Here is a 27,462-nt window from a genome sequence, read left to right as displayed (position 1 = left end):
TTGCAGGGGGAACTGAGACAACAATCTCCAAGGCCTCAGCTAGCCTGGAGTGTTCCAGGATTCAACTAGATGGCAGGGAAAAGGAAGAGTCCCAAGGAAGATCAAAATCTATTAAAAAATGCCTCAGCACAGGTTTAGCCTGGCCCTGGAGTCTGGAATTTCAGACTTCTTTTGCATGGTTGCACATCAGTATCCCAATGTCTGGGGAGAACAACAATGCTTGAGATTCCATCAGCTTCAGGACCTGAGACAGACAGGACCCTGCCAGGGTGACCATCCCATCCCCAACACAGGACCCTGCCAGGGTGACCAGCTCCTCACCAACACAGGACCCTGCCAGGGTGACCATGTCCTCACCCACACAGGACCCTGCCAAGGTGACCATGTCCTCACCAACACAGGACCCTGCCAGGGTGACCATGTCCTCACCAACACAGGACCCTGCCAGGGTGACCATGTCCTCACCAACACAGGACCCTGCCAGGGTGACCATCCCATCCCCAACCCCCTCCAGCTCCCCAGGACCTCGCCGTGTCCCTGCTGTGCAGCAGCTGTCCCTGGAGGGCACACACCCCCGCCCTGGCCTGCTGAGCCCTGGGCTGGTGCCACCAGCAGCTGGGTTACCTGTGTCCCCAGCAGGGGCTGGGACAGGGGCACTGCTGCAAAGGTCTTGTAGGCCTGCTTGACGTTGATGGGCACCTCGTCAGGGGAGGGTGGCGACGGCGGCGACAGCTTTGGCTGTGGGGACAGACAGACAGGAGGCAAAGGTGAGCACAGGTGGGGGAACACAGCCTGACTCCTGGCCTGCAGAGCCTGGTGAGGGGGATATGGAAAGGACTAGGTCAGGAACACCTAAGGGATCTGTAAGCCTTGGCAAGCAGCAGCCCTGCTGCTGAGCCCAGGGCAGGACCACCAGGAGCAGAGCACTGCACACACACTGGACAGCAGCACGAGGGTCACAGCCCACTCTGTTCCATGGACAGTGAAGGAATGGCACTCTTGGTGGCACAGATCTTCACTGACCTGATGGGAATGCTGTGACACATCCTCTGGCCAAGGGCACATTGCTGTCCCAGTCCTTGAGGATTTCCACTCAATTCAACCAGCAAGTGCCTACCTGAATCAGGGTTTTTTGGGCTAGAACAGGACAGCTCCACATTGACTTCTATTTAGGGCTGAACAGGAGTCCCTCTAGTGGAAGGTGTTTAAGGTCTTTAATGTCCCTCCCAACCCAAGCACCCTGTGATTCCAGGATCTGACCCAGGGATCTGTGATGTGGAGATCTGCCTTTGACCTCAAAGTTTTCCTTTGCAGAATTGCACTTACTGGGGAACATCTGGCACAGTCTGAAGGGACCTTCCTAGTGCTTGTCACTGTCTTTGCTGGTTCCTTCCTCACCCAGCTTCCCTGTGAGCCCTCCTGCAGCACTGGGGGGACCTGCTCAAAGCACCACAGAAATGGAAGGGGTGGGGGCAATGGCACCACGACTTCCTTCTCCTGGAAAGTAAACCCCCTCCAGCTGCTCATCCCTCCAGCTGCACTAATCCAGTCCCAGGCCTTCTGGTTTTTCTTAGTCCTGGACTGGGGCTACACAATGCTGTCTGATGATGCTCCTGCATGGGCTAAAGGACAGCACAGTGAGATCAGGAGAGGCTGTGACTGTGAACCATGCCCAGCTCCACGGGTTCTGTACAGCCTGCAAATCAGGTCTCTGCTCTGGTATCCCACTGTACCAGCTCCAGCAGGGAGAGGGAGGCTGGATTCAGGGAATCTCACCCAGCATGGTTTGTGTGGCAAGGGACTGAAAGCCCCTTGCCAGTCATGGGCAGGGGCACCTTCCACTATTCCTTCCACTTTTATACTGAAGGGACACAGGTCTTACCTCATGACAAAGACAAAAATACCTGAACTTTTCTCCCCCATCAAACACAGCCCCAGGAACACAAATCTTTCAAAAGCAATCATGTGCTAACCATAAAACCCATCAGCAGGATGGTATCAGCTTTTGTCCCAAGGTGCCAGACCTCAACCCAGTTCTGTAAGATTTATGTCTCCACAGAACTCAACACCTCACAAATACAGCTCTAAACCTGCATCTGCTCCGGGGATTTTGGCCACAAGAGCTTCAGCAGTGCTGACTCCTGGACAGGGCCATGGAGACACGGGGCAGCTGGGGAGGAATAGCCCTGCCTGTGGAGTGTGGCTGCCTCTCAGGGAGCCCAGGCTGCTGCATGGACAGCACCAGGCACGTGGGCACCACACCAGGGTGACCAGGCACATGGGCACCAAGCAGAGTGACCAGGCACGTGGGCACCAAGCAGAGTGACCAGGCACGTGGGCACCAACCAGAGGGACCAGGCACGTGGGCACCAAGCAGAGTGACCAGGCACGTGGGCACCACACCAGAGTGACGAGGCACGTGGGCACCAAGCCAGAGTGACCAGGCACGTGGGCACCACACCAGAGTGACGAGGCACGTGGGCACCAAGCCAGAGGGACCAGGCACGTGGTCACCACACCAGGGTGACCAGGCACGTGGGCACCACACCAGGGTGACCAGGCACGTGGGCACCAAGCAGAGTGACCAGGCACGTGGGCACCAAGCAGAGGGACCAGGCACGTGGGCACCAAGCAGAGCCACCTCAGGGAGGGCTCCTGCCCCACGACAGGCCCTGCAGCCAGCCGGGGCATTCACAGGGCTCTGGGGAGGGAGGCCAGGCCACTTACGGAGCTGTGGGTCCTGAAGCAGGGCTGGGGCTGCTGGAAGGGGTTGGGGCTGTCCCCCTCCTCGGCCCTGAGTGCCACAGCAGCGCTCGGTCGCACGCGGGAGAGAGGCTGAATGACGCCAGGCTTGGTCTGCTCGTGCCAGGGCCCAGGACAGCGTGGGCAGGGCAGAGGAGACAGGGGGGGAGAAAGAGAAGAGAAACGAGCAGTTAGGGCAGTGAGGTGTCTGCCATGCAGGTGAATAAACAAATCCATGCAAATCCATGCACTCCCACTTCTCCCCTCGGCCGCGCTGCCTGCTCCAGCTCCTGGAGCCAACACCAAGGGAGACTCAGCCAAGAAAGGGTTACACAGCACCACTGGACTGCACAGAAGGCCAGGCCTAAAGGAAGCACCTGCCATGCCAGCAGCAGATAGAAAGGTTGGCAGGGTATGGTCAGTGTGACCAAGCTCAGAAAATGTGAGCACCAGGGCTGGAAGCAGGGAAACATCAGCCAGGAATGGGAATTGGCAGGAGCTGTGGATGGAAGTGAACCCGACTGAGTCAGAGCTCTGAAGGGAAATGCAGTTACTGGAGCAGAGGTGAGAGGCTAAAACTTCTCCTAGATGTCTCCATCACTGCTGGATGTTGTGTGAAAGTGAGCAAAGCACCTGCAACTGGAGAGAGTGGCAGCAGGAACTGGGTAAGCCAGCAAAACCCGCAGGAGGGGAAGCTGCGAGGGGAAACAGCAACAAAAGCTACAAAAACAGGTTGGGTTTTCAGATGGACCACATTTGAGACCTGATGCATCTGTAGAAACTAGAGGCCTAGTGGAGGACTGGAGGAGACAGAATAGGAGCCAAGAGGAGGAAGAAACAAGCTCCATGTGCTGGGGGATGCACAGGGACAGCACAGTCAGGTCTCAGCTGTACTCACTGATTTACTGTCATCCTGCGATGTAATGAAGTTAATGGAAGCCTGCAAACAGAAATACAGGGGTAAATCTGGAGTCTGGAAGCCTTTGTTCACCCCTGCCCCACTGCCCACCCTGTGTGGGGAGCTCCAGCCCACAGAACCCCTGCCCCCAGCACCTGCCTCTTCAGGTGAGGACAGCCCACCTGCACGAGCCTCTCCCAGCCCCTGTGCTGTGTGAGGAGGCCCTCACAGCTCCCTGCACATCTCCAAACTCCGACCCCAACTCTGGGACAGTCCTGGCCCGTGGGCAGTCCCTGCTCCTGCTCCCTGGGCACATCACCAGGTCCTGGCCCGTGCTCACAGTCCCTGCTCCCATCTCCTGCTCACACCCCCAGGTCCTGGTCCCTGGGCACATCCCCTGCTCCTGGTCCCTGGGCACATTCCCTGGGCACATCCCCTGCTCCTGGGCACATCCCCTGCTGCTGGCCCATGGCACATTCCCTGGGCACATCCCCTGCTCCTGGGCATTCCCTGGGCACACTCCCTGGGCACATCCCCTGAGCACATCCCCTGCTGCTGGTCCCTGGCACATTCCCTGGGCACACTCCCTGCTCCTGGGCACATCCCCTGCTCCTGGTCCCTGGGCACATCCCCTGCTCCTGGGCACATCCCCTGCTCCTGGTCCCTGGGCACATCCCCTGCTCCTGGCCATTCCCTGGGTACATTCCCTGCTCCTGGGCATTCCCTGGGCACATCCCCTACTCCTGGTCCCTGGGCACACCCCCTGCTCCTGGCCATTCCCTGGGCACATCCCCTGCTCCTGGTCCCTGGGCACATTCCCTGCTCCTGGCCATTCCCTGGGTACATTCCCTGGGCACATCCCCACCCTGCACACTTGCCCCAGCCCGAGCAAAGCCGTCTCCCCCAGCTCCTTCCCAAGCACCTGCGGGTGCCACCACAGCAGCAGCTGACAGGGAGCAGCCCCTCGTGCCTTGGGTGCCACCAGGGTGCTGCTCCCTGGGGGGGCCCCAGGGGATCCCGGGTCCCTGTGGGGATGCCAGGATCCTGTGGGGCCCCCGTGGGGATACCAAGACCCCCGCGGGGATCCTGGGTCCCTGTGGAGATGCCAGGATCCTGTGGGGCCCCGTGGGGATGCCAAGACCCCGCAGGGATGCCAAGATCCCGTGGGGTCCCTGTGGGGATGGCCAGGCCCCCCATGGGCCCCTGTGGGCTGTGGGGCCGGTGCAGGGCAGTGCAGCAGCCGGGTGGGCAGCGCAGCAGCTGTGCAGCGCAGCAGCCGTGCAGCGCAGCAGCCGTGCAGCACACTGGGGAGCAGCACAGCAGCTGTGCAGTACAGCAGCCGTGCAGCGCAGTGGGTGGCAGCACAGCAGCCAGCAGAGCACACACTGCACACCATGGGCAGCACTCACAAAGAGCAGCACTTACACAGCACTGCACACCCTGAGCAGCCCTTACAAAGCACTGCACACCCTGAGCAGCACTTACAAAGCACTGCACACCACGAGCAGCCCCTACAAGGAGCAGCACACCACGAGCAGCCCTTACAAAGAGCAGCACTTACAAAGCACTGCACACCCTGAGCAGCCCCTACAAGGAGCAGCACACCACGAGCAGCACTTACAAAGCACTGCACACCTTGAGCAGCACTTACACAGCACTGCACACCCTGAGCAGCCCCTACAAGGAGCAGCACTTACAAAGCACTGCACACCCTGAGCAGCCCCTACAAGGAGCAGCACACCCTGAGCAGCCCCTACAAGGAGCAGCACACCACGAGCAGCACTTACAAAGCACTGCACACCCTGAGCAGCCCCTACAAGGAGCAGCACTTACACAGCACTACACACCCTGAGCAGCCCCTACAAGGAGCAGCACACCACGAGCAGCACTTACACAGCACTGCACACCACGAGCAGCCCCTACAAGGAGCAGCACTTACACAGCACTGCACACCTTGAGCAGCCCCTACAAGGAGCAGCACACCCTGAGCAGCCCCTACAAGGAGCAGCACACCACGAGCAGCACTTACAAAGCGCGTCTCCCTGCCGGCCAGGTGAGGGGCCCGGGGGGCTGTGGGCACCTGCGGGGAGGGCCAGCAGCACAGAGAGAATGGGAGAGAAAAGGAGAGACTGGGTTTTCCAGGGGAGAGGAGCAGAGAGGCTGCAGAGAGCCTGGGGGAAGCCCCCTGCCCTGCCTGGCCCACGCAGACCCAGCACAGACACCTCCTGCCTCCCCCACCCCCGTGCAGAGCTCAGGCCAGGCAGGACCCCCACAATGCCTACTGGGGACAAAGGATTCCATTTCCCTCAAGGAATTCTCTAAAATCAGCCAGTCAATTCTGGCTGGAGTACAAGAAGTTGAAACCAAAGAATTAATGTTAAAAATACATGGAGCCAGAGAGTAAGAGACAAAATTCCTCGGAACTTCTGCTCTGGAGCAAGAGCCTGAAAGCCAAGACTCCTGAATCCCTGGAACAGGAGAGATCTGGGACTGCTCAGCCTGGAGAAGACCTCAGAGCCCCTTCTACTGCCCTAAAGGGCTCCAGGAGAGCTGGGGAAGGGCCTGGAGGGACAGGACAGGGGGGAATGGCTTCCCACTGACAGAGGCAGGGATAGATGAGATTTTGGGAAGAACTTCTTCCATTCAAGGGTGGGCAGGCCCTGGCACAGGGTGCCCAGAGAAGCTGTGGCTGCCCTGGGATCCCTGGTAGTGTTCCAGGCCAGGCTGGACAGGGCTTGGAGCAGCCTGGGACAGTGGAAGGTGTCCCTGCCCGTGCAGGAGGCTGGCATGAAATTGTCTTGAAGGTCCCTTCCCACCCAAACCATCCTGGGAATCTGTGAAAACTGATCTCAAAGAAATAAAGAAAATTGGCACTTGTGATAAGGAAAACTTACAAAAAGCACAGCTGCTATCAGAAATGTGAACAGGGAAACACAGCTGGAACAAAGTGCATTGGAATAGCTCAGCTGTAACACCACCTTCTAATTGTGCTGGGCTCCTGATGAACACTCAATTCTAAATGATCCAAAACTGAGGGAATGTGGGACAGCCTGAGAAGGAACAGAGGCTGGACTGGGGTGCTGCTCCTCCTGCTTCCTGCAGCTCCTGACCCTGCTGTCAGCCTGTCTCAGCAGCCACCTCACCCCCAGGTGACTCTGTCCACCTGCAGAGCTCCTGTCCAGCCCAAGAGCTGAAATGGTTCACTGAGGAGCAGGGAAGTGCCAGAGCTGTGGGGAGAGCAGCTGGACTCCAAAAGAAACCAAGAGACCCAAAATGACAGAGAAAAAAGAACTGGCAATTCACTCCAGCCCCCAGTCTAAAACCCAGTAATGGGCAATGACTGTAAAGGGAAAATTTAAAAATCTCTTTAAGTTCATTTAACTTCAAAAGGCTCAACTGAGCTGGGATACCTCCTGCCGTGGGATGGACAGGGGGATCAAAGACTCAGATATTGAAAAGTTCAGAGATAAATAAGGAGTATTAAAGAAAAAAATCATCAGAAGTTACAAAAGCAAAGATACTTCCCATTGCAGAGGGAAGGCCTCTAGCAAGGAGCTGCAGCAAATCCCTCCCTGGGGGCAGAGTCACCCAGAACAGGCAGCAGCAGGATCCCTCCACCTCCTGCCCAGCAGCTCTCCAGGCTCACACAGAGAGCCAGCCACCCCCTGCAAGCCTGGGCAGCTCTGGCTTACAGACCAAACCCTGACTCCTCCATTTCTTACCACACACCAGTTGCCAGAATCAAAGAATCTCTGTACAAGGCACTGGTCCAAAAAGACCATTCCCAAAAAACTCACAACTACATGTTGCAGCCCCCTCCTCATCACCCTGCAATTAAGCCACCCCTCAGAGCTCATTTAGACCAGCTAATTACCCTTCTGGCTCTCTGGGACACTCTGAAGGAGGGAGTTGTTCTCCTGCTCTCTGGGTGCCTGCTGTGATGGATCCCTCCACCCCGACAGGGTCACTCCAGGATGGAAACTGCCCTCAGCTCCCTCTGTCCTTCAGCCCTGGAAGCGCCTCCCTGCCCTTCCCACATCACCTGTCCTGGGGGCAGTCTCACCTGAGGATTACTGGGAGAATAGGGGGATTCACGCCTGGAATTTCCTGTGCCAGACTCGCCCACAGGAGCCTGAAAGAGAGAAGACAAAGCTCAGGACAAAGCTGGAGAGTCACCGCACAGCAGGAGGGGGTCTGTGCAGCCCAGGGCACGGGGCACCCTGCACATCCAGGCAGCAAGGCTAACAGGGCCAGCAGCAGCTGGCACACGCCAAAAAGCGCCAGGAACAGCCAGGGAACGAGTTAAACACCGGGATCACACCCAGCGAGGCCGGCTGGATCAGGTTACAGCCTCGGCACCCCGGGAATCCTCCTCCCGGACCCCCCAGCCCTCACAGGCAGGGTCAGGATCCAGGGAAACCTCCTGGGCACAGACACAGCAAAGAAAGCCCAGCTGCAGGGACACAGGGCTCTCCTGGCTGCAGGGACACGGGGCTCTCCTGGATTCAGGGACACAGGGCTCTCCTGGCTGCAGGGACACAGGGCTCTCCTGGATTCAGGGACACAGGGCTCTCCTGGCTGCAGGGACACAGGGCTCTCCTGGCTGCAGGGACACAGGGCTCTCCTGGATTCAGGGACACAGGGCTCTCCTGGCTGCAGGGACACAGGGCTCTCCTGGCTGCAGGGACACAGAGCTCTCCTGGCTGCAGGGTCACAGGGCTCTCCTGGATTCAGGGACACAGGGCTCTCCTGGCTCCCAGAGCTACCTCTGGCACCGAGGCTCAGCTGCCAGCAGCTGAAAAGAGAGCAGTGACCAGGAACCCCCTGCACTGCAGAGAGCAGTGACCAGGAACCCCCTGCACTCCAGGGAGCAGCATCCCAGGGAGCAGCACTCCAGGAACCCCCTGCACTGCAGAGAGCAGCATCCCAGGGAGCAGCACTCCAGGAACCCCCTGCACTGCAGAGAGCAGCATCCCAGGGAGCAGCACTCCAGGAACCCCCTGCACTGCAGAGAGCAGCATCCCAGAAACAACCTGCACTCCCACCACAGCACCAGCAGCACATTTCATAAGTATTTCTCATGCCTTAAGGTAGAGGCAGGTCTTTTGGGATTTAGGGAACTATTCAGACAAACCTACAGCTCCCAGTCACTAATACCACAGCCACGCCCAGCTGAATCAAGTCAGTATTTTGACACACCAAGCCTGAAGTGACCTGAAGTTTATACTGGAGCACAGATTCCAGACACCTTGCTCTAAGCTCACCTGGCTACACACCTGAGAAATTCCTAGCAAGGAACTAAACCACCTCCAGGATCACTAGAGCTGAGGACTGGGTTTGTTGATTGGTTGGTTGATCTGCTGTGTATGGGGCTGTTTATCTGGGGCTGCTTTGATTTTCAGACCTCCCAAAAGGCTTAAAAAGGAAGAAGGGGAGAGCAAAGTGGTGCTCATCTGGAGGGTGGTACCTTTGGGTCCAGTGCCTGCTCCACCACAGGAATGTCAAATACAGATTTCCCAGAACAGAAAGCAAAGTTCTCCCTTGGAATTCCCAAGTCTTGATCTAGTGAATGGTGTCACTTGGGAGGAGCAGCTCCTGGGCTGCGGATCTGCTCTGGTTTCCAGATGTCTGAGAAGGGCTGAGCTCAGGCCCAGGGCCACACGTGTGGCACCAGCACTGGTCCCCAGCAGCGCTGCCAGCTCCTGGGCAGGGACACCTCTGCTCCCAGCCAGACCCCGAGGGACAGCAGGGAGGTCACAGATGCCGTCCTGTCCCCACATCCCCACCACCAGGGTGTGTTAGTGGCCGGGGGACGCCGTGGTGACCCTGGGGTGGTGGCACAGGGTGGGGCACACGGGGTGGGGACCGGCCCTCGGGCGCCGTGCTGCCCGGTGCCAGGTTTAGTAGGGAGTGCTGGCCCGGGCTGTGTCAGTGCATGCCACACACCACACACTGCTTGCCTTGGAGTACAGGCTGGTCTTCAGCACGCCCCCCCTGCCGTAGCCCAGCGGGGGCCCCCCCAGGCCAGCCGTGCCCGTGGCCTTGCCCCTGCGGTTGGCCACCACAAAGGGGTTCTCACTGAAGGGGATGGGCTGCGAGTCGATCAGACACTCTGGCGTCTCTGGCAGCTGCTCCTGGGACAAGGGGCACCCCTCGGGGTCCTGCTGGGGAGGCGTGGGGAGCCGGGGGGGCCCGGCCGTGCCCGCCGCCGGCTCCGGGGACGCTGCCCGGCCGTGCCAGGCCCGCGGGGACAGCACGGCGCAGTCACCCTCCATGCTGCAGCTGGGCTTAGAGCACTCAACAGGCTGAGAGGAAACACAAGGGTCAGAGAGAAATGAGCAGAACACAGCAAAGAGGATGAGGGAGAAAATACAGAGCGGCTGCTGAAGGACAGGGGAGGGAATTCCAGTGCTAACGCCCGCACAGCATCCCGACCCTCTCTCCGGCTCTGCCACCAACCTGTGACCCTCAGTGTCACTCCTGGGAGAGGACCCTGCTGTGCACACAGCCCAGGGAGCTGGCAGGCTGCACTGCTCCCACTCACACACCTTCCTGCAGCTGCTCCCCAGCCAAACCCACCTCCAACACCTGTACAAGCACATGCTCCCCCCTCACCTCAGCACACAGAACCACAGCGCTGCTGGGGCTGGAAGGCACCTCTGGAGATCCCCCAGCTGGGGCTGGAAGGCACCTCTGGAGATGCCCCAGCTGGGGCTGGAAGGCACCTCTGGAGATGCCCCAGCTGGGGCTGGAAGGCACCTCTGGAGATCCCCCAGCTGAGGCTGGAAGGCACCTCTGGAGATCCCCCAGCTGGGGCTGGAAGGCACCTCTGGAGATCCTGCAGTTCAACCCCCACTTCACTGAGCCCCACCAGCTATGGCCCAGCCTCTGCTGTCACCCCAGTGCTGCCAGAGTCACACCACCCCCCCACACCTGCCCAGGTGAGCATGCTTTAAGGGCCCCAGTGCTCACAGCACACCCCGAGCACCAGAGCTCAGTGAGCACAGACCCTTTGGGTGGCTCTTGCTGGTGGCAGGACTGAGGCAGCCCCAGCTCTGTCTGGGCCCAATTCCCACAGCCCCAGTGAAGCCCTGACCCTTCCCCTCAGTGCCACAGCAGAGAGTTTGTTACCCCAGCCAGAGCCTTCCTCAGGGGAGCAGGAACAGCCAGAGAGCAAAGACCAAAGCTTCCATCCAAGTGCCTCCAGGGAGCAGAAAGACCTCTCCTGCTCAGAGCAAATTCTTCAGCTCCTGTGTCATGGCAGTGGTCACCAAAATAGCTCTCAGGGGTGGGCTGCTGACTACAATGGCAGCTGGGAGGCTCAGGAATTCCGGGGGCCCTCCCCTAACCCCCAGCCCAACCTCTGTGGCTGGCTGAGCCCTGGCTCATATCGTGTTTCCTCACCAGTGAAGCCTGTGCTACCCTGGGACACTCTGCTGTGTGTGATTTTTCAGTGCAAACCCCTCCCTTTAGCCCCTTTTCCCCAGTGCCACCATGCCTGATGCTCAGTGGGCAGCCTCAGTCCCTGTTTGGTTCTTGGGCCCAGCTGGACCTGGGCTGGGTCTGTGTCTCCCTGGAAGCTCCAGCTCCTGCTGCAGCACGTCCTGGTGAGGGATTCCTCACTCCCCGGCCTCACCAGGGCTATTCCTGTCAGACAAGCCACAATTTCTATTTTGGGTAAGTAAGAATTTGGGCAATGCAGCGAGCTTTCCCAGCCTGCAGACAGAACAGACCCGTGCTACCCTGCATCCTCCCTGGCACTGAAAGAAATCCAGTCTTAAATCCATGAACAAGTGACAAAAAGGAATCAGTGGCAAGAAACTGAAGAGAAATAGATTCAGAACAGAAAGTACAGCTTGCTAATTAACTAATCATGGTGACCTGGTACTGAGACATGCCAAGTCTTCTCCATCTCTCATAGCCCAGAAAGCAAAACTAGACTTTGATGGTTTTGCTGAGATCAGCCCCGCAGGGGTCTGGCTTTCATTCCTGTTCAATGCAGAAGACAGAGACTGCAGCAGCTCTTTCATTTCTGTAAGGGAATGTCAGAGTCACAGAATCCCAGGATGGTTTGGGTGGGAAGGGACCTGAAAGCTCATTTTGTTCCACCCCTGCCATGGGCAGGGACACCTTCCACTGACCAGGCTGCTCCAAGTCCCATCCAGCCTGGCCTTGGGCACTGCCAGGGATCCAGGGGCAGCCACAGCTGCTCTCCAGAGGCTGCAGTGCACTGTGTGGCCAAAGAGCATCCCCCAGACAAGCATTCCCAGGCTGCTTCCAACGGGAATCTTCAGTTTGGTTTGTAACAGTGGACAAAGAGAAAGGGCATCTCCTCAGCCTTTGTTAAATCCTGCTCACAAAGGGCCCCAGGTGCAGCAGCACAGATGGATCCAAGACAGACAACTGCTGCTCACTTCTCTGGAGGAAGCCTCCTGACCAACTCCACCCATGGCTGCCGTGGTCAGTGGAGAGATCTACACCTCCTGCTCCACAGGGACAGATGGACCTGCACCTCCTCCTGCTCCACAGCGAGAACAGCTCCCTACAGATCCCCCTGTGGCACAGGGAGGACAGGAACAGCTCCCTGCAGCTCCCTCACAGGGAGCTGGGCAGCAGTAAAAGGCACCCAGCCACTGCTCAGAGGAGAACACCTGTGGTGAGAACTGGCCTGGAGACAGGAAGGAGGAGAACACCACGATGGGAACAGGGAAAGAGCACCAGTCAGCTGGAGGAGGCTGCCCAGAGACAGACAGCCTGCCACTGACCCGCCTGCCCTTCCACTGGCTGGACTGACCCTGGCTGAGTCTTCCAGTGCCAACCAACAGGCCAGGGCAGCTCCTGAAGGAGCACCAGCACCTCCCTGAACCCAGGACCCAGGCAGATGTCCTTTTCCAACCAGAGCACAGACAGAGCTGCTGACAGCTGGACTGACCCAGGCCCCCTTGGCTGGGGCCCTCCCTGCAATGGGACATTTTTAGAAGCACCCACAGCCCCGTGCCCGGCCCCACATTCCCGTGCCTGGCGTTCCCAGGCTGACCCCCCTGCCAGGCACAGCCCCAAAGCTGCTCTGCTCTGCACCACCCTGAGCTGCCCTGCACGCAGCCAGCTGCTGCCTGGGGCTGACTCTCCCCTCTTCCAGCTCCTAGCTGCACTCAGAGATGCTAAAAATAAACCTTTTCCTGATACTGCTTTGCTGTGTGAACAGCAAGGGGGAAAAACCCAAAGCTGGGAAGGGTGGGAAGAAAAGGAGGCAGAGCTGGAGCCAAAGCAGAGCTGTCACTGGAGTAACAGGGGAAAGAGAACAGGAGAGGAGACCTGTCTGCATGGAAGGAGATGGAGACAGGAAGGGTAAAAGAGATGATCCTGAAACACCAGGATGGGAATGCAGAATGGGATGATGACAGCAAAGGGAGATCTTGCTGCAACAGGGGGAAAGGAGGAAGGCTGAGGATGTGTGAAGGAGCAGGCAGAAACCCAGGAGAATGGGTGTGATGCAGGACAGATAAAAGAAAGAAAAGATGGAGAGGTGAGATTTCAAACAACACAAGAGAGAGGTAAGTCTGTAATCGGTGAAGTTTGTGAAATCTGGAACTTCTCCTGGCCACAACCAGTGAGAGACTGCCAGGCAGGGCACAGGACAGGAATGTGCAGGGCAGGAGTCACGATGCACAGCAGGATACAGGAGCCACAGGGCTCAGCCAGGACACACAGCCACTCCCTTCTGCAGCCTGGGGGAAGCTTGGCTGCAACAGAACCTCAGGGCAGCCTGGGCTGGAAGACCCTGAGAGCAGCCAGTCCCACCCTGCCATGGTCAGAGACCTTTCCCCTGGAGCACCAGGGGCAGACACCTCCACTGAACAGATGGCTCCAAGCACTGTCCAACCTGGCCTTAAACATTTTCTAGTTTTAATATTTTCAGTTTCAGGACCCTCATCCTTCCCCTTTCCTAAACACCATCCCACAACGGAGCTGTGCACACAACACTGCCATCACTGTGTTGGGAAGGATCTTTCTCTCCCTCCTTGGCAGCTTTTGGAGCCTCTTCCTCCCATAACAAATCCCTGCACTCCCCCCTCACATCCCCTTCTCTCCCACCAGGCTGTTCTTTCTGCCTTGCTCCCAACTCTGCTTTTTGCAGCTTCTCAAACTTTGCCATTTCCCAAAAGGCAAAGCTGCCTGGCTCTTGCTCTCCTCATTTTCTTATTCCCTTCTTTCTTTTGCAGCTCCTGGTTCAGTGCCTGAGCCCCCCAGAGCTCTGCTGCCCAGTTTTCCTTTGTCACCTCCCACACCACGGCACAGGTGGAGGGCAGGTGATGGTAGGACCGTGGCCTCCCCTGCAGGGAATCACACCTCCAGAGCCCCTCAGTGCCTCCCCTGCAGGGACCCCCCTCCACAGCCCCCCAGGACCCCCACTCACAGCACGGTTGCCTCTCTGCAGGCCACTGCTGGGCAGCGCTGCCAGGGTCCGGTAGTCCAGGCGCAGGGGCTCACTGGGGACGTTCTGGAGAGGGTGAAAAACCAGGAACAGGTCAGGCCCAAAGTCAACTGAATCAATGAGAAAGGGCAATGAAAAGGGAACCCCCCCGGGAATAACCCAGGTCTTATCTCCAAACTCACCAGAGCCCCCACTACCTGGAAAAAGAGCAGGAGTTGCTCAAAGCACAACCACGTGAACTCGTGGCAGGAGCCAGGCTTGAGAAACCCCAGAGAGAACGTGCCACTGTGCACCCCTGGCCACCCACTGCTGCTCAGATCCCTGCACTCCTCCTGCCCCACTTCCACCTCCTGATGGGGCAGAGAATGTGCCATCCCCACCTGTTTGCTCCAACAGCACCTGGAATGATGGACCTGGACACGAGTAAGAATGCAAGTCTGCAATTCCTCTACAGCTCCTTTTCCCAGCCTTAACTCACACTCCCCGTACAACTTTGCTCCATGCTGCTTCCCACATATTGCCTTTCTGACCCCAAAGAGAAGCCAAGGTTTCTAACCCAGCCCATTCTCCTCAATCCCTCACACATTTCTTCAGTTCTGATCTCTAATCCCCAAAGCCACATCCTCTTAGGGGAGGGAGTGCAGAACACAAGCTTTGGGCAACAAACTCTTTCTGGGGACTTCTCCAGCCTTCCAGCCTAGCTGCAGCCCTTTTCTGGGCCTCTCCAGCCCTTCCCCTGTGCTGCTCACCTCTGCTTCCTCCTCAAGCTGCTGCGTGGCTGCCTCCCGCTCCCTACGCATCCGCTCCTTCCGTGGGACAGACAGAGCCAGAGCAGAGAGAAGAGAGAGGCACAGAGGTCACACAGCTGGGCAGGACTGCTGAGGGGACACAGGGGCAGTGCCAGCAGCAGGAGAGGGGCAGCAGAACCCAGCACCAACACTGGCACTGGGTAGGGAGGAGCTGGAACTGGGCACTGTTACTGCCAGAGGAGAGGACAGGGACAGAACAAGAACATCTGGGTGCCACAGGTGAGGAGAGCAGGTGTCCCCAAGATCCTCAGCAGGGACAGTCCTGGGAAAGTGAGAGAGCTACTGTGCCCCCAAGCATAACCACACCAAGGCAGAGGAGGAGTTTGCTCACTGCTGGAAGAGACACCCTGATGGAGCACAGACAGGACAGGCTGGGAGGGAATGGAAAAGCAAATCCACAGAGCACAGGCCTTGCTGCCTTACAGCACCACAGACACAACGATGCAAACACACCCAAAGGGACAGAAAGCACCAGCTGCCAAAAACTCAGCACTGCAGGGGCACTAGAGAGTGACCAGTGACTGATCCCAAAAGCCCCAGCCACGGACTGCTCCAGGCTGCAAGAGGAAGGAATGGGGCAGGGCTTGTCCTAAGGACTGATTCTGGGCACTGATATTTCTGTGACTTGTCACCTGGCAGCTCTGGGCAGAGCCAGGCCTGGGGACAGCACAGCAGCATCCTTCTCTTGTCCATGGAGCCCTCCCAGCTGCCCTCCCCAAGCAGGGACCAGATGGTCCAGAAGTCCTGACCCTGGGAGGTGGAAGGCAGCTCAGAGGGACCAACCAGAAATTCTGCTGAGCACCTGGGCCCTGTTTTTAACAGATTCCATGCAGTGCAGATTCCCACTGCTCCACATCACCCTGTGAGCTCCAAGCAAGGATGAGCAGCCTGAGAAGTCACTAATGCTCTGGAGGATCAAACTCCCCAAAGGATATTGAGGGATATTCAAGGTAAAGTTCATTCTGGACCTGGTTATGCTTGCTTTGACCAGGAGTCCTCTGTAGGGTGAGGGTTCCAGGTGACACTAATGTGGTGTGTGACTCTTCTCTGAGGTCACATTCTGAGGAGTGACAGGAGCACCAGTCAGCCCAGATGGAGCTGTGGCTCCAAATCCTGCTCCAAATCCATCTCTGACAATAGCTGGGGGGGATCTGGATTAAGACTAGAAAAATAACTCCAGCCACAGAGGCAGGAGGGAGCAGCAGGAATCAGTCCACAGGGACTCAGAGTTACTGACACTTCTACTAGAAACTGGATTGTCAGAGAACTGGAGGCAGGAGGTGCCAGCAGTGAATGGGTTTGAGAACTTCCACCACGAGTAGAGCAAAGGCATAATTCCTCCCAGTTTCTCAGTTCACAGCTTGCTGTGGGCTGGAGACACATTTGGTCTCCATTGCTCTTGTGCAAGAGCGAACATGAAACATTGAAGGGTAAGAAAAATGGTCCAAAAATGGTGACAGAAGTTACCAGGGATCTGCCACTGGGACAGGAACCTCAGTATTCCAACAGCCACCACGGAGTGCTGGCTCCACCCCTGGGACAAATTTCATCATTAAAACCAGTTCTAGAGACACAATCCCAGCTTCAAGGTTGAAGAGGCCCAGCAGAAAAACATGTCTTTGCTCAGGGGCCTGAGGATCCCAGGAGGTCCAGGGACCTGGAGCACCATTGCTGCCTCCTCCTGGCACCCCGAGGGAAGGGGCACCAAAATACATCAGCTTTTTTAAAACGAGGTATGGCCAAGGCTACTTCACCAATCATAAAGGTTTCTCTGGGCTTTTTCTGGCCCAAGTACTTTTAAGTAATCTCAATATAAATTTTGGCAAAGTCTTTCTCTACCTGAGCCTGGACAAATGGCCCCTGCTCAGCCCCAGCAGCACAATTTGGGGCCACACTTGCTATATTCACAGGTGTTAGGAATGCTGATCCTGACCCAACAGCACCTGAACTCTCCTGGAATGTATTTCAATCCATACATCCATATTCAAATCCACATACTGCCCACATTAAAACTGGCAGGAATCTCCTTTGCTCAGACAGAAACACAATGAAATCAGGTTTGCTGAAACCACACTGAGTTCCTTCCCAGACAAGGAATGAGACATCTTACAGGAAAAACCTAAATCTGATCTGGGCTGAACCAGGAGAATTACTGAGGCCCCTCCTACCCAAACCAGTCAGGATGTTTGGGTGGGAAGAGACCTTCCAGGGCCAGCCTGCCCAACCCCTGCAATGAGGGACATCCTCAGCTGGATCAGGCTGAAGATCACTCTGTGAGGTCATGCCACTTCCACCCAGAGCTGCCAGCCTCACCCTGCTCCTGTGGGGCAGCAAATGTGAACCAGCTCAGGAACTGCAGCTGCAGAGAGAGCCCAGGGAACCTTCAGGTGTATCTGAACCTGAAACCTGACAAAACACCTCAAAATGCACACACACCTCTGCCAGGAGAGCAGATTCCCCACTGACAGCACTGAAGAATTCTGTTTTCCCACTTCTTCCAGTGACTCTGACTGGATAAATTTCTGGTTTAAGAGGGATGACTGGAAACTCTAAGTCCTCAAGAGGCTTGAGTCTGCTGATCCATTTCTGTGAAATTCTCTTTCTGTGCAGGCTGAGCCAGTGGCAGAGACACGAAACTCTCACAGCAAAGCAGAGAAATGACCATGTGAACTGAGGAGCACAAAGCTGTGACTGACCAACAGCAGCACTTCTCCACCCAGGGCAGCTCAGAGCTGCGTGTTCTCATCTTTGCTCACAAATTCTCTGTCAGACACAGGGTGCTGGACAGAGAAAACTCATTTAATTTGGGACTTCCAAGCTCACTGGCCATTTTTCTGGAAGCTGCAGTGTGGACAGGAGGTACCAGTAAGTAACAAGGGTAACATCACCAGAGAGGAGCACAGGGAGGTGCAGCACAGCCTAAGAGAGCCAGAGAAGTGCACTACAGACAGGGAATGGCCAGAGCTCCAGGCCATGGCACTGCCAAGGGGGCAGAGACCCAGAGCTGCCATGGCACTGCCAAGGGGGCAGAGATCCAGAGCTGCCATGGCACTGCCAAGGGGGCAGAGACCCAGAGCTGCCATGGCACTGCCAAGGGGGCAGAGACCCAGAGCTCCAGGCCATGGCACTGACACCTGGGCAGAGCTCCAGAGCTCCCCATGGCACTGACACCTGGGCAGAGCTCCAGAGCTGCCCATGGCACTGACACCTGGGCAGAGACCCAGAGCTGCCATGGCACTGACACCAGGGCAGAGACCCAGAGCTGCCATGGCACTGACACCTGGGCAGAGACCCAGAGCTGCCATGGCACTGACACCTGGCAGAGCTCCAGAGCTGCCATGGCACTGCCAAGGGGGCAGAGACCCAGAGCTCCCCATGGCACTGACACCTGGGCAGAGACCCAGAGCTCCCCATGGCACTGACACCTGGCAGAGCTCCAGAGCTGCCATGGCACTGCCAAGGGGGCAGAGACCCAGAGCTCCCCATGGCATTGACACCTGGGCAGAGCTCCCGAGCTGCCATGGCACTGACACCTGGCAGAGACCCAGAGATGCCATGGCACTGACACCTGGGCAGAGACCCAGAGCTGCCCATGGCACTGACACCTGGGCAGAGCTCCCGAGCTGCCCATGGCACTGACACCTGGCAGAGCTCCAGAGCTGCCATGGCACTGACACCTGGGCAGAGCTCCAGAGCTCCCCATGGCACTGACACCAGGGCAGAGACCCAGAGCTCCCCATGGCACTGACACCTGGCAGAGCTCCAGAGCTGCCATGGCACTGACACCAGGGCAGAGAAAACCTGTGACACCTTCCTTGGGACCCATGGGCTCGGCAGAGCCACTGCCACAAACACATTCTGCTACACAAATGAGCTCTCACCACTTTCTCCATTTCTTCTCTCTCCCACTGAGTGGCTTCTCTCACCATTTCCATCTCCTAGGAGAGAGCAGAGTTAGAGCCACCTCAGCCCGTGCTCTCTCCACACCTGCAGCACCTAGAACCTCACCAAGGTGTCACAGTCCCATCCTAGCATGTTCCTGATCCATGTGCTGGGCCCTGCTGATGCCAGGCCAGGCCCACTGCAGGCTGCAGGCACCAAGGGAGACACCAGAGACTTCCAGAAAGTGCTCAGACACACCCACCTTCTGCAGGATCTCCAGCTCCTCGGGGCTCAGGTCCCGGTCGATGGAGGAGATGCTCTCCAGGCTGTTCTTGCGCCCGATGCCAGCAGCGAAAGGGTTGGCAATGATCCCTGGGGACATCTGCAGAGCAAACAGCACATCACACCTGGGGGAGCCACAGAATTCTCCCTATTCCAGCCTCCCACACACAGAGCACCAGGACAACCCCAAGCAAGTCAGACACAGAACTCTCCCAACAACCCGAATTCCACAGAAGCCCAGACTGGTTTGGGTGGGGAGGGACCTGAAGAGCACCCAGCTCCATCCCTGCCGTTCAGGCTGACAACTCTTCGAGGAACCCAAGGCCTAAGGAAGCTGAATTCAAATTGATCCAGGTGCAAGAAGGGGAGAAGGTGAGCAGGGACTGGCTTCATGTTCTACTGGAGATTACAAAAGCTCACTAGCTAAGCCTTGGAAGCAGGAACCTGAGAGGGCATGGGATTGCTCCAGGGAAGTTCTATCCTGTGGGGAAAGATGAACACCAATAAAGAGCCAGACTGTTTATGTTAAATGCAACACTGCCCAAGAAAAAATGGGCATAAATGGTTTGGTGAAAATGAGCTTGAAAACTTATTTTTTTCAGTGCAGAGCTACTGTGGAACAGTTCTAGAACCAGCAGGAGAAAGACAGTCCTGAGGAACCACTGCTTTTCTGGATTGGAGACCCCCTCCAGTTCATATCACAGATCAGACTTTGAAACCTGGGACCTCAAAAAACCAAACAAATCTACAGCAGAAGGTTGGGAAAATCAGCATTCCGTGGAGTGTGGAATCCCCTCAATCCTTCCCCCTCAGGGAAATCCCCAGGGCATTGCCTGGAAAGACCCACCACAGAGTCCTCCCCACCTAGGTGGGCAGAAAGGACTCCCCCACGGAGCCTTGCATCCACCCCAGTTCCTGTCCCCACATGTCCCAAATTCTCGTGGTTTCTCCTCTCCCAGCTCCCTCACTGGCTGTGGTATCCCTGGTGGCCAGCCCTGTCCCCCTGGCAGGCCAATGCCCTTTGCCCTGCCCCTGTACCTGCCTCCACCTAAACCTGAGGATGCTGACAGTCTGCTCAGAGGGAAAGTCAGACAACTTTCCCAGGAATTGCTCTGGGAAGTTCAGAGAAAGCTCAGAGAAAGAACTAAAACAATCCTTAATCTTTGCAGCTGGAGTTTTGAACGTGCTGTTTACAGGTAAGAAGTGTTACAAGAAGGGTGTTGTTCCTAATTAGCCAATGAGGTGAGGGTGTTAACTGGGGACCAACCAGGTCCAGCGTTGTCAGAACTGTCTGTAAAAGAATGTGTGGTGTCTAATAAACTGGGCATTTGCCTTCTGAGAACACAGGAGTTGTGTCACTTCATTCAGCTGTCCCTAACACAACAGTGACACAAACCTTGTGCAGAGCACACGGCCCTGTGCTTTGCCTCTGATTTCCCTTCTGTGTGCTGCAATAAACCTGTGCTGGAACTGACCCTACAACAGGCCCTTCTGCCTCTCTGCTGAGTGTGGTGTGTGCACCTGACTGCCTTGTCTGAACGTTTACCCAACCAGCTTTTCCACAGGAGATGCTTTCTGGGGAGTAGGTGAGGCATTCACATTCTCTGAACAGAGAGAGATAATTCTCCCTCTCAGGCTTTTTCCTGGAGAGGCACAGAGGGAAAGCTGTTTTTATCTCTGCTTGCTGCTCCTGGTGTTTTGCACATGGGGAATGTGTTGGGAGGGCTGTTTACCTGAAGGAATTTGGTAATTGGATTCTGGTGATGACTGTTTATATTAATTGGCCAGTTGGGTCAAAGCTGTGTCCTGGCTGTCGGCACAGTTGTGACTTTTTCAGTAGTTAGTATAAGTATGACATATTATAGCATCTCTCTAATCTAGTATAATGTAATGCAGTATAGATTTAATAAAGTGAGTGTTCAGCATTCCAAAGCCTTGGAGTCAGATCCAATCATTCCCTGGTCAGCTGTTGGGACCCAGCACATTCCTCTGGCTGCCCTGGATGACTCGAGACCCTGGCAGAGGGCTCAGAGACCTTGGCACGGAGTCAAAACCACCTGTGCCTTCGATTTTAGCCCATGGAAACAATCACCAACTTTGTGTGAGGAGTTACAAACCACAGGGGTTTGAGTAGAATGACAGTGAATTTGTCACAGGGTGAAAAAGTAGAATTTTGGGGGTTTAGAATGGGGGTTCAAGAGGCAAGATGGAGGAATTTGGTCATGCCCTGTCCTTCTTCTTGTCCTCCATCCTCTGCTGTGATGGTGACACTTTTGGATTGGTTTACAGTAGAGACAGACTGTCTAGCATAGGTGATAGGTATTGGAAAATTATTGCAAATAAAGTACACGTAGTTCTTAGTACAAAAAGCCAACACCACCCCGAGGGCGTTCAGTGTGCCACAACCCGACCTGCTGGACAGATCTCTGCAGGTCAGAGAAAGAATGTAACAGATAAGAGAAAATAAACAACCTTGAAAGGCAGAACTGACAAATCTCAACTTCTTCTTTGGTCGTGGCGCTGGGAGAAAAAAGACTTTCTAATACCTAGGGGTGATCTCAAGCACAGAAACCTGAGAGGGAGTCACCTTGTTTCACTATAAATAAGTACCAGCACCCACCATCTGCTACAGCTGGCACCTAACCTCACTGGCACCCACACTGCTACAGCTGGCACCCAGCTTCACTGGGATCCACACTGCTACAGCTGGCACCAACCCCGCTGGGATCCACACTGCTACAGCTGGCACCAACCCTGCTGGGATCCACACTGCTACAGCTGGCACCAACCCTGCTGGGATCCACACTGCTACAGCTGGCACCTACACTGCTACAGCTGGCACCAACCCTGCTGGGATCCACACTGCTACAGCTGGCACCCAACCCTGCTGGGATCCACACTGCTACAGCTGGCACCCACACTGCTGGGATCCACGCTGCTACAGCTGGCACCAACCCTGCTGGGATCCACACTGCTACAGCTGGCACCCACACTGCTACAGCTGGCACCCAACCCTGCTGGGATCCACACTGCTACAGCTGGCACCCAGCTTCACTGGGATCCACACTGCTACAGCTGGCACCCACACTGGTACAGCTGGCACCAATCCCGCTGGGATCCACACTGCTACAGCTGGCACCCACCCTGCTGGGATCCCCCTGGGGGACCGTGGTGGCCCGTGCCCTGCCCTGCAGCCTCACCTCGATGGCAGCTGCAGCCCTGGGGTCGAAGCCGTCGCAGACCAGCACGAGCAGCGCGTCGCCCACGGCGCGCAGCACCTGCACGGCCTCGGTGTGCGTCATGCCCAGCAGGCTCTGGTGGTTCACCTCCAGGATCCTCATCCCCACCTGCAGGCGGCCGTCCCGGGCAGCGGCCCCCGAGGAGCTCACCTGCAACACACCAGGGGCCACTGGAGCAGCTCCGAGGGGACACGGAGGGGTGACAGCACACGCAGGGAGTGGGGACAACAGCCTGCAGCTGCAAGGCAGGGGGAGGATCTGCAAGAACTATGGAGAGGGCAGAACAGGAAGAACAGGCTGGTGGAGGGAACAGGTGGGGAGGAATCTTTTGTGTGAGATAAAAGAAGGTGATTTTGAAATTTGTTGTCCGAACATGAACTACTGTCTCAAGTGCCTTCAGCCCAGACCCAGAGAAACCCACAGCTGGTGCCCCAACAGAATGTATAAAATCATGGATGCTGTAATAAAAGCAGTTTGAAGCCTTCTGAAGAAGCCTTCTTCTTGGTTCCATGTAACCAAGGAAAGAAGCGGGTGAGAAGGAAAAGCTGTCACATCACAAAAAGAGAAATAATTTTGTGGTGGGAGAGAGACACAATGGAAATTAAAATCAAGACAAACTAAGGAGGAAGGAGGCAGGGATCATTTTCTTTTCCTGCTGTTACAAATGTCCCAGGTGAACGTGCAACTGTCACTCTGAAAGAGGGAATTTATTCTTTTATCTGTAGAACTCAGATAAAACAGTCACAGCCACATAACAACAAATGCTGAATGTTCCCTTGCCTTAGCAGCAACCAGTCATCAATTATCAGGGCTGACTGCCAATTATGGAGTGTCTTCAGCAATGAGGATAACTCACACCAGTTTCTACCCCCAAAAAAACAGCTCAAGAGGGAAACAGTGACAATGAATTCAACGCCTAGAGTCCTCTTTGTCAGCAGCCAGACTAAAATGACACCACTCATTGCTGTGCTCTGCTGCCAGCAAAGAAGAAGCAATAAAACTTTTTGGAAAGGGTTGGGAGGAGCATAAAATGATAAGTATAAGTTAAACAAGAAAAAGTGTAATTTCTGGAGGAAAACTGAGGTGAGAATTTTGTGTGACACAAGCAGTCACCTAAAAAAGGAACAAAGTCACACAAACGGTGCATGGCACAGGAGAAAAGGTTAGGAATTCCTGGTGCTTTCCATGGAAGGAGGAAAGAGGTTGCATGTTTAAGTGGGCAGGAAGGGACAGGCACGGGGGACCAACGGAAATGTGGGTACAAGGAAAGATGTGTGGGTTTGCATTATAGGAAAAAACAAGAGAGAAGAAACACAAAGCAAAATAAAGGCAAGCAGGAGATAGAACGAGAAACTGTGAAGCTGCTGCAAGGACAAGGACTTGTCTCCTTTGCTGGAGGGAGACTCTCCAGAACTGGGAGCACATTCCAGCAGCTCCCCCAGGGTTCACCCTCCTCCCTGGCAGAGCCTGCAGAGGTGGTGCCCGGGTACCTTGGAGATGAAGATGCCTTCATCAGTGGGATCAAACGGATTGCCAGCGTGGCCCTTGGCTCCACCCCGGATGCTGATGCCCAGCTTCTCCCCCGGAGCCTTTTCAATGCATATTTCCTGGAAACACAGAAGAGTCTCCTAGTTTTGGGCCAAGTTCAGCTGAGGGAACACTCCTTGGAGTGACCACAGCCCTAAATGCCCTGAAAAGGGCCTGAATTAGCCCCCTCCCTCATCTGGCAGTTTATTCCTGTTGGGGAGGACCTGCCCTTTTCTGTTCCCTGATGACAGAGTCACCACAGGCACGGCAAGGGATCCTCAGCATGCCCCAGATGGAGACACACCTGAAGTGACTGGATTCTGCCAAAGGAGCGGTGTCTCAGGTTTTAGATTTTGTGTTTTTCACATTCTGTGCTGCTTTAGTGTGTGGGTCTGGGCCTCATAGGAGGGGATGGTGAGCTCTCTGCACAGAGCAGGGAGACAGAACAATTCCTGCTCCAGCTGGGAACCAAGGACAACTGATCCAAATCTCAGCCCAAGAGCACAAACAATGTGGAATGAAGAGAGGAAAACAAGCAGGATGGGACTGCATGGGCTAAAGCTGGAATTGGACAACTAGATCCAATATGCAAATAGACCAAAACTTATAGAAGTGTGACGACCTGTCATTCATTTTTTGTAACCATTTTGGGTGTAGCCCTGGCTGGGCTCCTGTGCTGCCCAAGGTGGATCTGCTGAGGTCTCCTAATAAATCCCCACTTTATTCTTCAGCTCCATCCAGCCTCTGTTTTGGTCAGCCTTTCCAAGGCGTCAGGAGCAGGAAATCCCAGCCAGGACTCTGGCTGTATCCTATCCCAGCCCTCCCCAGGTAAGAACTGCCCCAGTGCCCTGCCTAAGGCGTCAGGAGCAGGAAATCCCAGCCAGGACTCTGGCTGTATCCTATCCCAGCCCTCCCCAGGTAAGAACTGCCCCAGTGCCCTGCCTAAGGCATCAGGAGCAGGAAATCCCAGCCAGGACTGGCTGTATCCTATCCCAGCCCTCCCCAGGTAAGAACTGCCCCAGAGCCCCACTGGGACTGCCCCAGTGCCCTGCCTAAGGCATCAGGAGCAGGAAATCCCAGCCAGGACTGGCTGTATCCTATCCCAGCCCTCCCCAGGTAAGAACTGCCCCAGAGCCCCGCTGTGACTGCCCCAGTGCCCTGCCTAAGGCGTCAGGAGCAGGAAATCCCAGCCAGGACTGGCTGTATCCTATCCCAGCCCTCCCCAGGTAAGAACTGCCCCAGAGCCTGGCTGTGACTGCCCCAGAGCCCTGCCTAAGGCGTCAGGAGCAGGAAATCCCAGCCAGGACTGGCTGTATCCTATCCCAGCCCTCCCCAGGTAAGAACTGCCCCAGAGCCCTGCCTAAGGCGTCAGGAGCAGGAAATCCCAGCCAGGACTGGCTGTATCCTATCCCAGCCCTCCCCAGGTAAGAACTGCCCCAGAGCCCCGCTGGGACTGCCCCAGTGCCCTGCCTAAGGCATCAGGAGCAGGAAATCCCAGCCAGGACTCTGGCTGTATCCTATCCCAGCCCTCCCCAGGTAAGAACTGCCCCAGAGCCCCACTGGGACTGCCCCAGTGCCCTGCCTAAGGCGTCAGGAGCAGGAAATCCCAGCCAGGACTCTGGCTGTATCCTATCCCAGCCCTCCCCAGCCCCAGCCCCTGCCCCAGAGCCCCACTGGGACTGCCCCAGCGCCCTGCCTAAGGCGTCAGGATCAGGAAATCCCAGCCAGGACTCTGGCTGTATCCTATCCCAGCCCTCCCCAGGTAAGAACTGCCCCAGAGCCTGGCTGGGACTGCCCCAGTGCCCTGCCTAAGGCGTAAGGAGCAGGAAATCCCAGCCAGGACTGGCTGTATCCTATCCCAGCCCTCCCCAGGTAAGAACTGCCCCAGAGCCTGGCTGTGACTGCCCCAGTGCTCTGCCTAAGGCGTCAGGAGCAGGAAATCCCAGCCAGGACTGGCTGTATCCTATCCCAGCCCTCCCCAGGTAAGAACTGCCCCAGAGCCCCGCTGTGACTGCCCCAGTGCCCTGCCTAAGGCGTCAGGAGCAGGAAATCCCAGCCAGGACTGGCTGTATCCTATCCCAGCCCTCCCCAGGTAAGAACTGCCCCAGAGCCTGGCTGTGACTGCCCCAGTGCCCTGCCTAAGGCATCAGGAGCAGGATATCCCAGCCAGGACTCTGGCTGTATCCTATCCCAGCCCTCCCCAGCCCCAGCCCCTGCCCCAGAGCCCACCTGCATGCCAGGAGGAGGGGGGTCTCTGCGGACCAGCATGCTGAGCTCCTGGGCGTTGCAGAGCAGGGCGCTGACGGCCTCCTGGTGCGTGGCGTGGCGCAGGTCGGTGCCGTTCACCTCCAGGATCCTGTCCCCGACGCGGAGCCCGCTGCGCGACGCCAGCCCCCGCGGGATCACCTGCGGGCACACCAGCACCTCCAGAGAAGGGCAGTCCTCTCGGGAGGGGCTTTACAGCCACTTCTGTGAGCCAGAGAGAAGTCTGATAACAGCACCCATGGGTACCCCTGGGAGAATTTCCTGCCAAGGTCGCTGACACAGAGAGCACGAAGGAAAGAAGGATAAATAAAGAAACCTGCAACTGCCTATTCCAATGAGCACTCTGTCTGCCTCTTGTGATCAGTGAGTAAAGTGTGAATTTATGAGTTTTGTAAGAATGCTGTTGAAACCCTGAACACCCAGTGCACCACAGCACATTCTGTCTGCTCTGGGGTGCCCTGATCCCAGGGCAGCTCTGACTCTGACCCTCACTCCTGGAGAAAGTTTCCCAGACTTCCAGACAGACTGGAACCCACAAAAGTGTGCAATAGATTATAGAGAGCAGTGTGGGTGTGTCACTGGGTGAGAAATTGAGGGTTTGGGGTTTTTAGTGTGTTGTGGATGGAAGGAGATGGAGAGCACAGGGTGTTGTCCTGGGTTTCTTCTTCACCTTCTTCTTCCTCCTTCTCCTTGGGTTTGGGTGGCATTTTGTAATTGGGCAGAAAAGTCCCCATTGCAGCTCTGTGGGATCAGTCATTGGGTTAAAAGGGAAAATAATCCAGGTGTCAGCTCTTAATGGGATAGTTTAGCCTTAAAACACCCTGTACCAAGAGATTGTTGGCCATTTTGTGCCTTCTAATGAAAGGCTGCCCAACTGACAGCAGTGAGACTGTTTTACTGCTAGGAAATAATTAACACCTGAGTCTGAACATGAATTCCTGTCTCAAGCGCCTTCAGTCCAGACCCAGAGAAACCCACAGCTGGGACCCTGACAGAATGTATAAAAAGCATGGATGCTGTAATAAAAACAGTTTGAAGCCTTCTGAGAATGGAGTGTGTTGCTTTGTATTGTCTCCATCTCCACCACAACAGTCCCTCTCTCTCCTTGGAGATGTGATTGTGGCCCCAGGCACCCTCCAGCACCCTGCAGGCCTGTTCTGACCCCTCTCTCTGCAGACAAACCTCCCCCCACACACATCTGGGAGCACTGGCAAAGAACCAAGTGGGGTGTGCTTTCAAGTGCTATTCCACACGTTATTCTCATGCTCCCCATTTAATCTGAACCAGTCCTGTGCCAGTGCTGCTGTTACTTTGCCTGTGAGTGTAAGCAGGACTGACAGCACCAGTACTGCTCCAGGCCTCACCCAGTGCTCTGCAGGGGCT

The 27,462-nt window shown here is 56.2% G+C and overlaps 1 protein-coding gene and 1 long non-coding RNA gene across 19 annotated transcripts in view; one reads left to right on the top strand and one right to left on the bottom strand.

The window, feature by feature from the left end:
- Positions 1–27,462, bottom strand: part of SCRIB (scribble planar cell polarity protein) — a 120,087-nt gene that overhangs the window by 23,708 nt on the left and 68,917 nt on the right. For 4 of the 18 annotated variants that reach the window (XM_059869171.1, XM_059869299.1, XM_059869217.1 and 1 more), the window contains 12 exons: positions 26,044–26,220; positions 23,778–23,894; positions 22,249–22,437; positions 19,029–19,148; positions 18,766–18,822; positions 14,825–14,881; positions 14,058–14,141; positions 7,704–7,772; positions 5,670–5,720; positions 3,641–3,682; positions 2,728–2,856; positions 625–738 (listed from right to left, as the gene is read on the bottom strand). In XM_059869171.1, coding sequence (XP_059725154.1) covers positions 625–738; positions 2,728–2,856; positions 3,641–3,682; positions 5,670–5,720; positions 7,704–7,772; positions 14,058–14,141; positions 14,825–14,881; positions 18,766–18,822; positions 19,029–19,148; positions 22,249–22,437; positions 23,778–23,894; positions 26,044–26,220 — 1,206 coding nt within the window. The remainder of the gene's footprint in view (positions 1–624; positions 739–2,727; positions 2,857–3,640; positions 3,683–5,669; positions 5,721–7,703; positions 7,773–14,057; positions 14,142–14,824; positions 14,882–18,765; positions 18,823–19,028; positions 19,149–22,248; positions 22,438–23,777; positions 23,895–26,043; positions 26,221–27,462) is intronic. The other 14 variants (XM_059869239.1, XM_059869181.1, XM_059869192.1 and 11 more) reach the window with 14 other exon arrangements.
- LOC132339210 (uncharacterized) lies at positions 23,891–27,122 on the top strand. Its single transcript, XR_009489618.1, has 2 exons — positions 23,891–24,157; positions 24,546–27,122. It is a non-coding gene; the product is annotated as an uncharacterized LOC132339210 (long non-coding RNA).

This window comes from Haemorhous mexicanus, chromosome 1 (genome assembly GCF_027477595.1).
Source record: "Haemorhous mexicanus isolate bHaeMex1 chromosome 1, bHaeMex1.pri, whole genome shotgun sequence".
Lineage (NCBI taxonomy): Eukaryota > Metazoa > Chordata > Aves > Passeriformes > Fringillidae > Haemorhous > Haemorhous mexicanus.
This window is presented reverse-complemented; position numbering and strand designations above follow the sequence as displayed.